Source organism: Bos grunniens, chromosome 9 (genome assembly GCF_055505025.1).
Source record: "Bos grunniens cultivar Pamir isolate PY7600 chromosome 9, Bosgru_T2T1.0, whole genome shotgun sequence".
Classification (NCBI taxonomy): Eukaryota; Metazoa; Chordata; class Mammalia; order Artiodactyla; family Bovidae; genus Bos; species Bos grunniens.
Window position 1 is genome coordinate 50,286,286 of NC_141173.1, and position 12,084 is coordinate 50,298,369.

The window sequence follows — 12,084 nt, forward strand, 5'->3', positions numbered from 1 at the left end:
TTTTTAACTTAAAAGGTCTGTTTTATCAAATTAAAATAGATTTAGTTCATGATACAACAGTCCCATCCCACATGCTTTCTATTTTGATCAAGCTTCAGACCTCTTAAAGTGAAGTTTCTCAGTCATGTCCGATTTTTTGCGACCCCATGGACTGTAGCCTATCAGGCTCCTCAGTCCATGGAATTTTCCAGGCTAGAGTACTGGAGTGGGTTAAGGACTGTCCAATACAGAAGACTATTAGGCTAAGAATGTTAAGTATTAAAACAGACATTATCTGCAGATTTGCTGAGCATTGGACATTTGAACTGAGTTGGGCCTCATGGAGTGTTTGTGTAATTAAGGGCAGCTTCAAGATATGAGACTTTTCTTTTTTGTTTTGTCTTAGTTGATATTATATATGTCCTATTGACTAAAGAGGTAAAGCTCTTATTATGCTTAGTAATAACTGATATATTTATCAAGTATTTTAATCGTTCCCTAAAGGCTTACCTTATCCCATTTAATCATGAATTCTGGGAGGATTGCTCCTGTTATCCCAGTTTTACTGATGCAGGAACTGAAAACTTAAAAGAATTAAGTGACTTGCCCAATAGCACAAAGCAAGGGAGCAGAGCATGTGAGCTGCAGATCAGAGTGGCTATCTCAGAGTTGTGTTTTTTTATTGCCCCGCATAGTTATGGAATCATGGACAACATGCTGTCTAGAGAAAATGGAAAAGTCAAAGTGGGGGTGTGTGTCTTTTGATAGGGATGGTAGCTAAAATATCAAATGCAAGCAACCAAAAAGAACTGTGCCATTTTCAATAATAGGTGATAGTTTAAATAAGAAGATAATTAATTGTGAGTATTCTTCATTGTGAGCATAGGAGAAGAAATCAACAGTATAAAAGAAATTTGCAGATCACCTGTATAGAGTTTCCCAGCTGCGTGAGTCTGGGACATTACTCATGATTTCAAATCTCACCTATTTTTTTCATACTGTTTAAAACAATGAGGTCTAACCCTCAGCCAAGTGGATGATGTCATTACTTCAAGTAGGTACTTGAAACATCCCTCATTCACGTCGTGGTTAGAGGGTGGCATTGTGGTGGAGAGCATGGACTGGATCCTGGCTTCCCAGGTTCTGGACTGACTACCCACTGCAAGCTAGTGACCTTGGTCAGGTGTTTCACTTCTGAGCTCATCCTTTAATCTATGAAAGGATGATAGTAATCCTATCCCAACAGGATTCTTGTGAGGATTAAATGTATTAGTATATTTAATGTGCTTAGGACAGACGTAGAACACAGTTAAATGTTCGGTAAATGTCATTACATTGAATAGCACTTTTTTAAACAGATATTCTTTTGCTGAAAGCTCTGTGGTAAAATTTGATCATATATTCATAATCTTTTACTTGTGATCCTTCACAGATTTAATTCATATTAATATAGTATTTGTTTGCTTAAAATTATGCTGCTTTAGATTATAATGCTATAATGTCCCTTTTATCAACTTTCTCTGTATTTTGGTTATCTTTTAATATTTATTCATTTCCTAATTTATTTGGCCACCTTGGGTCTTAGTTGCAGCATGTGAGATCTTTGTTGTATCACGCAGGATCTTTTGTTGGCAGCGCACGGACTCTCTAGTTGTGGCAAACAGGCTCAGTCGTTGCAGCCTGCAGGCTCAGATGCTCTGCAGCATGTGGGATCTCAGGAATCAAACCCACATCCCCTACATTGCAAGGCAGATTGTTAACCACTGGACCACCAGGGAAGTCCCTGTTTGCATTTTAAGAGCAGACATCTATGAAAATGCTCTCCAAGAATGTTTTGAAATTTGCACTCACCAAAAATTGAAATGAGCATAAAATATATGTTCAGAAATTAATAGTGTGAAAGTGTTAATCCCTCAGACTCATGTCTGAGTCTCTTTGCAACCCCATGTACTGTAGCCCACCAGGCTCCTCTGTCCATGGAATTCTCCAGGCCAGAATACTGGAGTGGGTTGCCATTCCCTTCTCCAGGGGATCTTTCCAGCCCAGGGATCGAACCCAGGTCTCCTGCATCACAGGCAGATTCTTTACAGGCAGGCAGCCACCATGTGAAGCGCTTATACTGGGATTTCCGACCAATAGCATAATGAATTAAGTTGGAAACATTAATAAAGAAAAAATTTTAATATCTCACCCTATAGCTCAGTTTTGATACTGCTATTATTAAGAATCAGACTAAACTAAAAGCAAACATTGAAAATAATACTGTGTTTATTTAGCAGATATAGCAAAGATTTATATCTTATTGTTTAGATTTCATTTACATATTTACTTCTCATATAATTTTATATTTAATCATTTATAAATACATTTGTATATTAACAGTATGGTAAATTACTTTGAGGTGTGGTTGTTTTGGGTCTCAGATAGGGCACAGGAGAATATGTTCTGAGGTGTATCAGTAAAGTTTGAAAACATACTACCTTTAATTAATATTACTTTTAAATTTTTTTCATATTAGTAGATCAAAAGAATGTTCTAAAGTGTTTCTTTTATTTTTGTTTTTCCCGTTTAGTCTGTAGGGTGTATCATAAACAAGTGTATTTTAAGAATAATAGTAATTATGAGGAAATGTTTTAACTTCATTTAACATCTGTGCCAGATGTGATGTATTTAATTATTTTTTTAAAAAAGAAAGTGTTTGTAACTTTCATTATTCTTCTGTGTGGTGCATCTTTTATTGAGTGTTTTATACAATTGATAAGCATTATTCAGTGGCATATGGTCTGAGTCTGACGTGCTTTGAAAAGAGTACAGAGTTCTGATAATGAGGATTCTGTGAAAATGGGAAAACCAGCACAACAGATATGCTTTGAGAAAGTATGGGTTTTTAGCATCTTGAAACAATATATCACACTCAAAGGGACAGAACTGGGCTGCACAATCTGTTAGCTCATTCTTGTCCAATCTGGTCTCCTCCTTTCTTTTGGAGCCAGCATTGTCATCAACTCACTGAATTATATTCTGACTGGAATGTATTTCAGGCGCAGAGTAATGTATCTACTTAAATGGAATCCTATCTTTCTACAAAAGCTTTTTGAGTATAATAAATTTAAAATATAAAAAAAAATTTCTATTAAGTTAAAGTAATTGGTTCAACAGTTTACATATGTGCCTCCTCCCCAACCACCCTAAAAAAAAGAGCATACTTAGAGAAGTGTAGGGCTGTTTTCCTTTTGTTTTTAATATTGAAAAAAATTTTTTGGTTTCACTAACATATAGTCAGACATATTTCAGAGACTGTTTATTGGAAAGATACCTGTACCTTATAGCAATTGTTACTTGAACAGAAGTGAACTGTGGCATTACAACTTCCTCTAGCAAGGAGTTTTAATTATGATTATTCTTTTTAAAATTCAATAGCAGCTTTCTAACAAAAATTAGGCCTTAATGTCCTACGACATCCAATGAATGTGATAAATGAACTTTCTCCTAAGCATCTAGATGGTACTAACTGTCCTTGAAAAAATTAAGACAATAGTAATTCAGATATTTTTTTGTGAGGTTCAGTTCTCTCATGGAATCAGAATTGAGAAAAACTACTATATAGTATTCAAGATTACCCAGTCTTTTAATTTGAAGTATAACGTGTTGTATAAATGAATTGAGTGTTACCTTAGAGCTATATTACTTTATGTAAAGAATTAAGTGTTATCATTTTTGTAAAGTCATAAGCACAATGCCTGATACTTAGTAAGTACTCAACAAATTATATATATTATCATATTTAAATTCCTAAAAAATTTTGCTCATATTATGTTGTTTTGATCAAGATGAAATTAAGTATAGCAGTAAAGATGCATATAATCTAGTCAAAAATTATATTTTCAAATTTAAACAGGCTCTCCTAGTAATATTTTATGCTTATTGGTTGAGTAACATTACTATAAATTTTGCTTTTTTATAATGTACAGATAACTCAGAATTCATCTATAGTAACCATGTAATAAAAGAAGTTGTTTTTTGTGATTGTCCTCATGAGGATTTTAGGTCTTTACCAGTTCAGATAGGCAAATAGTTCTTTTTAATGCATTGATTTATGTGGAAGTGGGGGCAGAGGAATGAGAAGCAGCTAGGCTTCCCTGATGTGGAAGGACAAGATATTATTGCCTCGCCAAACCTCCTGCCACAGGACTCTTCTTCTTTCCTATGGTAAATTGTATGTTATTTTTTCGATATGATTGGCATAACCATGGAACACTGCAAATTATACAAGTTATAAATATACAGTGATATTTAAGATGTGAAAGTGAAAAATCCCCAAACTAATTATCAGAGCTCCAATATCAGCAAATTAATTCTTGATAGCATAAATTGAAGCTATTTTATTCAGTGAACTATTGAACAAAAAAAGGATAATAGGCTGTCACTTGAGAATGGCTAACATAATTTGTGAGACAGGACAGCACCTTTCTTTATAGCATACATTTGTAGTCAGTCTTTATGCTAATACATTTCCATATTCTTGCAAACAGTTTATAAAGAAAATAACTCAACAATACCCGGTGACTATACTGTGACTGTGAAACAGAACAAATTGTTTATACATTGCATTCAATTCAGGAAAGTGGATAAATGACATTTCTGATGTATATGTTAATAAAATGTTACCTAGTCTATGCACTACTTCTTATACACTAATAATTATTATAAAGTGAAACTTCATCTTTCTTTTCTTTTTTTTTTTTGGATAATTGGTATAAAACAACTTTTTCCTACACAGAAAAACTAGTGAGTTTTGTAACAAAAAAGGATTTGTTGTTCCCTTTGCATAAAATCTGTGTTGTATTAAGTATTTTCCATGTAGAAAATGGAAAGTGATTTATTTCACTATATTCTGAGAGTATTTATAAAATATGAGTTTCAGAAACTGTTTGTACATATAAAATTCAGTGAGCTAAACTGAGGCTGGAAATGCAGTCTGTTTTACAATGCAAAACATGGAATGTATGAGAATTCTGAATACAATCAAATTAGCATTTAAAATAAATAAGGTAAAGAGTTACTTAACCAAATAAAATAAATAAATAAGAATTACTTTATATTGCTAGAATACTTGATGGACTGTTTAGAAAAAATAAGCTTAGATTTCTACCATACTTTTTATTACGAAATAAATTATGAGTTAATATTTAAATGTAAAAATAAAACTATACCAGAAGTTAAAGAAATAGTAGGTGCATATGTATTTAATCTCAAGATGAGGCAGTTTTCTAACCAAGAAAACATAAGGCCAATTTAAATTTTAAGTCCATAAAGTAAAAAATAAATAAATAAATTGATAAATTTATAAATAAATAGACAAATAAATAATAAATTATAAATTTAGTATTATACATATAAAACTGGATGAAAGTTTATGATAATTTATTAAAAATGAAACAATTTTTAAAATGAAATGAAAAATGAAAAGTATTTAACTGAACTGTTGATCAAAACATGAGGAGTAAGTAAAAGTATATACCAGGTTGGTTTTTTAAATGAAGAAGCTGAGGCATAGAGAGGGTATGTAACTTGCCACCAGGTCACTAAGTTCAGTGAGAAAGTCTAAATATGAATGCTCACTCTTTGGTAAAATTATAACTGATTTTTTCTATTAATTTTTTGTCCTTCCTAAATTTTTATTACTGAGCCAAAAAATAGAAGTCTTTTCTGTAACAAGACAAGCAGACACTGAAACATCTTTAGGCAATATTGCATCCCTTTTAATAGTTGTGACTCATCAAGGGGTAATGAGTACAGATTTTTTTTTCCTTGATACATAAAAATAGGATTGATAGCATTTAAATTTTAATTAATGTAGGCTATACATTCTCACTAAGCAGATATTCTGTTCAACTAATTTAACTTTAATCATTACTGCAGATGCGGCCTAGATTTTTATGCCCATAAGAATTAAAAAAACAAAATTAACCAAATATAGTCTTATGAAAAATGTAAAGCTTGTGCACCTACAACTTGTAATTGTGTTTTTATTCACAGATGGAGAATATCATTGGAACAATAAGGGATTCCAACCTGAAGCTGACACTTGCTTTTGGAATAGGAATGCATCATGCTGGGTTGCATGAAAGGGACCGAAAAACAGTAGAGGAACTATTTGTAAATTGTAAAATTCAGGTATTTTTTTTTTCCATGAACAGACATTTAAAAGTGACTTGAAAAAAAAAAAAAGTGACTTGAAAGTTGTGTTTTAGTTAGATGTAAGATATTATCTTTTATTTTTTAGGTTCTTATTGCTACAAGTACATTAGCCTGGGGTGTAAACTTTCCAGCTCATTTAGTAATTATTAAGGGAACAGAATATTATGATGGAAAAACACGACGATATGTGGATTTTCCTATTACAGGTAATATTTTTAAATTTACAAATACATTAGATTTCTGTTTTAGTCTTAAGAATTTGAATTTGCATGAATTAAGGTTTAGAGAATTGGTCACATATGATGAGCAAATTGTAAATTTTTGTTTCCAGTAAAAATATAACTCAAAGTGTTGAGCCATTTTTATTTTTACTTATCTAATTTGTTAATGAATGTCAAAAGCACAATAATTTTTTTTTTTAATTAAAAAGAGATTAGTACTGATTAGGAACTTCGCCGGTGGCTCAGACGGTAAAGCGTCTGCCTACAATGTGGGAGACCTGGGTTCAATCCCTGAGTTGGGAAGATCTCCTGGAGAAGGAAATGGCAACCCACTCCAGTATTCTTGCCTGTAAAATCCCATGGACGGAGGAACCTGGGAGGCTACAGTCCATGGGGTCGCAAAGAGTTGGACACGACTGAGCGACATTTACTTTACTAGTAGCTATTAGTGACTTTCAGTGTCTGTGTGTGTTGTTCAGTCCTGTCCAACTCTTTGCTACCCCATGGACTGTAGCCCACCAAGCTCTTCTTTCCGTGGAATTCTCCAGGCAAGAATGCTGGCATGGATAGCCATTCCCTTCTTTGGGGGTCTTCCTGACCCAGGTATCAAACCTGGGTCTCCTGCATTGTAGGCAGATTCTTTATCGTCTGAGCCACCAAGGAACCCCCATAAATTATAATTAAATATTATGTTTAATTTTAAATCTCCTTCAATAGACATGATTGTTTCCATAGGATTTCTAGAACCAAAGCACTTGTTGCTATAATTCGTATAAGTCAAGTAACATATTTTAAAACCTGATAGAATATTTTCAGTAAGTTTTGAACAGGGTGATATACCAAATGGATATTTTAACTCAGTTAATGTATAGAAGACCTATATCATTTCTCAGTAATAATTTACATCAGAGACTCCTGCAGTATAAAAGAAAAATTTTATACAGTGGGTGAGTTGAGGATGAGGCCTAAATGGATCCATTACCATAGGTAAAAATAATCAAATTACCCTGCTAAAGAGGTTTTTCTATGTGTTTTATTTTTCTCTTATTTGATTATAGTAGTTATAACTCTTAAATATCATTTGTTAAACATTTAACTAAAGGAACCTTTGATCTTTCTTACTTTTACATACACCGCAAGGCTCTTCTGAGGACTCAGTTTTCTGTCTTAGTGAATTGGTTATTATATTATTAGAGAACTCTATAGTAGGCATAAGAGAGCATCCCTTGTCTTAAAATACTCTTTCTTATTTTCTGGTATTGTGGAAGCATGCCATAATCTGTCAATATTTTTTGTGCTACATGCCACATTACAAAATAACTCTTGTCCTCTTTTTTATAGATGTACTCCAGATGATGGGGCGTGCTGGGAGGCCTCAGTTTGATGACCAAGGCAAAGCTGTAATTCTGGTTCATGACATAAAGAAAGACTTTTACAAAAAGTTTCTTTATGAACCTTTCCCAGTAGAATCAAGGTAAATTTTGCTGTAAATTAATTTAAATGGATTATGTCTTAGCAGGTTGATGTTATTGTGCTTATATTTTATTAGGTAAAAATCAGTAAAACTTGTAGTTCAGAAAAATTATTTGAAGTGAAACAATAGATTTATCACAATAAGACAACATTAAATTATAATTTTCACTGAAAAACAAAGCTGTTTAAAAGAAGCAGTGAAGTACTTTGTTCAGTCATGTTGACTCTGGAGCCAGAACACTTAGGTTCATACCTGAGGTCTCCACCACTTATTTGCTATCATCCCTTTGACAAAATGGACAATGCAAAGAAATAGAGGAAAATAATAGAATGGGAAAGACTAGAGATCGCTTCAGGTAAATTAGAGATACCAAGGGAACATTTCATGCAAAGATGGGCATGATAAAGGACAGAAACCGTGTGGACCTAACAGAATCAGAAGATATTGAGAAGAGGTGGCAAGAATATACAGAAGAGCTATTCAAAAAAAGATCTTAATGATGGCAGAAAGCAGAGGAACTAAAGAGCCTCTTGATGAAAGTGAAAGAGGTGAGTAGAAAAGCTGTCTTAAAACTCAACATTCAAAAAATTAAGATCATGGCATCCAGTCCTATCACTTCATGGCAAATAGATGGGGAAACAATGAAAACAGTGACAGACTTTATTTTCTTGGGCTCTAAAATCACTGCAGATGGTGACTGCAGCCATGAAATTAAAAGACGCTTGCTCCTTGGAAGAAAAGCTATGGCAAACCTAAATTACGTATTAAAAGCAGAGACATTACTTTGCTGACAAAGGTCCATCTAGTCAAAGCTATAGTTTTTCCAGGAGTCATGTGTGGATGTGAGAGTTAGGCCATAAAGAAGGCTGAAGGCCAAAAAATTAATGCTTTTGAACTGTGGCATTGGAGAAGAATCTTGGGAATCACTTGGACTGCAAGAAGATCAAACCAGTTAATCCTAAAGGAAATCAGTCCTGAATATTCACTGAAGGGACTGATGCTGAAGCTGAAGTTCCAGTACTTTCACCACATGATGTGAACAGCCAACTCATTGCAAAAGACCCTGATGCTGGGAAAGATTGAAGGCAGGAGGAGAAGAGGATGACAAATGGTTGGATGGCATCACCAACTCAATGGACATTAGTTTGATGAAGCTCTGGGAGATGGTGAAGGACAGGACAGTCTGGTGTGTTGCAGTACACGGGATCACAAAGAGTCAGACATAACTGAGCGACTGAACAACAACTTTGACAAACTCTTTGCTCATTTCTCAGCAAAAAATAATCTTTTCTCTGTCAGATTTGTACATTTTCATTCTTAACATATATCACTTGCTACTTTTTATCACTGTCTTCTTAATATACTGAACTTCATTTACTATATTCTAAATGCAAAGGATAAAACACATTTCTCATTTATACTGTAAACAGTTATTGAGATTTTTTTACTGTGTTAGAATTTCTACTAATGTTCACTTTTTTAATTTGGAAAATATAAAAATATTTAATATGTGGGACATAGCTTATCCTGTGCTAAGAGAAAATTTATGATCATAAATATATATTTTAAAAGAAAGAGGAAAAATGAATTATCTGAATATCCATCTCAAGAATTTGCAAAAAAATTAGCAAATTGAACTCAAAGGAGAAGATAGATAAGAAAGAATTAATGAATTAAAACCAAACATACATTACAAAAAAGTATCAGCAAAGCCAAAAGTTTATCAATAATATTGATAAACCTCTAGTCTGGTCAAGAAGAAAGAGAGAAGGAACAACATAATATCAGGAATCAAAAGATATAAAAAAATTTTAAATAAAAATATGATGAAAAAATTTATGCAGATTTTTAAATTTTATATCAAATGGTGAAATTCTTTTTTTAAAAAGCTTACTAAAACTGACACAAAAAGAAAATTTAAATAGTCTATCAAAGCAATTATATCTGAAATTTAAAATCATTCCACAAAGAAATTTTCTGATCCAAACATTTCACTAGTGAATTCTTTACAGCATTTAAGGAAGAAATTGAACATGAACTCTTTTCTGCTCTATAATAGTAGAAAAGATAGGAATATTGGCCAACTTACTTTATGAGATTAGAATAACCTTAATACCAAAACCTGATAAATTTAGCAGAAGGGAAGGTAACAGAGCTGTGTCTCTCATGAATATAAATGTAGAAATCCTATATAAAACTTCAAATCAAATCTAGTAATGTATAGAAAGATAACATATTACAGCTAATTACAATATAAGTGCAAAGGCTTATTACTTGAAAATACATGAATATAATTCACTGTATTAGCAGGAAAAACATGAGAAAAATTATATGATTATCTCAGATATTTTAAAAACTGTTTGATGAAATTCCACACCCATTCATATCAAGAACTGTTAGCCAACAAATATACAGGGAAATGTTCTTAATCTGATAGAGTATCTACTAAAAATCTACCTCAGATACCATAATCAAGGGTTCAATATTAAATGCTTTCTCTTAGAGACAGAAAATTATACAGGGATATTGCTTTCACCACTGCCAGTAATTAAGCATTGTGCTAGAGACCTAAGCCAGTACATTAAGGTAAAGAAAAGAAAAGTGAAAATACTTTTTGAGCAAGTTCAGTTCAGTTCAGTCGCTCAGTCGTGTCCAACTCTTTGCGACCCCATGAATCGCAGCAGGCCAGGCCTCCCTGTCCATCACCAACTCCCGGAGTTCACTCAGACTCATGTCCATCGAGTTAGTGATGCCATCCAGCCATCTCATCCTCTGTCGTCCCCTTCTCCTCCTGCCCCCAATCCCTCCCAGCATCAGAGTCTTTTCCAATGACTCAACTCTTCACATGAGGTAGCCAAAGTACTGGAGTTTCAGCTTTAGCATCATTCCTTCCAAAGAAATCCCAGGGCTGATCTCCTTCAGAATGGACTGGTTGGATCTCCTTGCAGTCCAAGGGACTCTCAAGAGTCTTCTCCAACACCATAGTTCAAAAGCATCAATTCTTCAGCGCTCAGCCTTCTTCACAGTCCAACTCTCACATCCACACATGACCACTGGAAAAACCATAGCCTTGACTAGACGAACCTTTGTTGGCAAAGTAATGTCTCTGCTTTTGAATATTCTCTCTAGGTTGGTCATAACTTTCCTTCCAAGGAGTAAGCGTCTTTTAATTTCATGGCTGTAGTCACCATCTGCAGTGATTTTGGAGCCCAAAAAAATAAAGTCTGACACTGTTTCCACTGTTTCCCCATCTATTTCCCATGAAGTGATGAGACCGGATGCCATGATCTTCGTTTTCTAAATGTTGAGCTTTAAGCCAACTTTTTCACTCTCCTCTTTCACTTTCATCAAGAGGCTTTTTAGTTCCTCTTCGCTTTCTGCCATAAGGGTGGTGTCATCTGCATATCTGAGGTGATTGATATTTCTCCCGGCAATCTTGATTCCAGCTTGTGTTTCTTCCAGTCCAGCATTTCTCATGATGTACTCTGCATCTGTTAAATAAGCGGGGTGACAATATACAGCCTTTATGTACTCCTTTTCCTATTTGGAACCAGTCTGTTGTTCCATGTTCAGTTCTAACTGTTGCTTCCTGACCTGCATACAAATTTCTCAAGAGGCAGATCAGGTGGTCTGGTATTCCCATCTCTTTCAGAATTTTCCACAATTTATTGTGATCCACACAGTCAAAGGCTTTGGCATAGTCAATAAAGCAGAAATAGATGTTTGTCTGGAACTCTCTTGCTTTTTTCATGATCCAGCAGATGTTGGGAATTTGATCTCTGGTTCTTCTGCCTTTTCTAAAACCAGCTTGAACATCTGGAAGTTCACGGTTCACATATTGCTAAAGCCTGGCTTGGAGAATTTTGAGGATTACTTTACTAGCATGTGAGATGAGTGCAATTGTGCGGTAGTTTGAGCATTCTTTGGCATTGTCTTTCTTTGGGATTGCAATGAAAACTGACCTTTTCCAGCCCTGTGGCCACTGCTGAGTTTTCCAAATTTTCTGGCATATTGAGTGTAGCACTTTCACAGCATCATCTTTCAGGATTTGAAATAGCTCAACTGGAATTCCATCACCTCCCCTAGCTTTGTTCGTAGTGATGCTTTCTAAGGCCCACTTGACTTCACATTCCAGGATGTCTGGCTCTAGGTCAGTGATCACACCATTGTGATTATCTGCGTCGTGAAGATCTTTTTTGTACAGTTCTT

At 34.2% G+C, this 12,084-nt stretch overlaps 1 protein-coding gene across 5 annotated transcripts in view; it reads left to right on the forward strand.

Moving 5' to 3' along the window:
* Window positions 1-12,084, forward strand: part of ASCC3 (activating signal cointegrator 1 complex subunit 3) — a 338,200-nt gene that overhangs the window by 244,481 nt on the left and 81,635 nt on the right. For all 5 annotated transcript variants that reach the window (XM_086316372.1, XM_086316373.1, XM_086316374.1 and 2 more), the window contains 3 exons: window positions 6,019-6,156; window positions 6,266-6,386; window positions 7,743-7,875. In XM_086316372.1, the coding sequence (XP_086172498.1) occupies window positions 6,019-6,156; window positions 6,266-6,386; window positions 7,743-7,875 (392 nt within the window). The remainder of the gene's footprint in view (window positions 1-6,018; window positions 6,157-6,265; window positions 6,387-7,742; window positions 7,876-12,084) is intronic.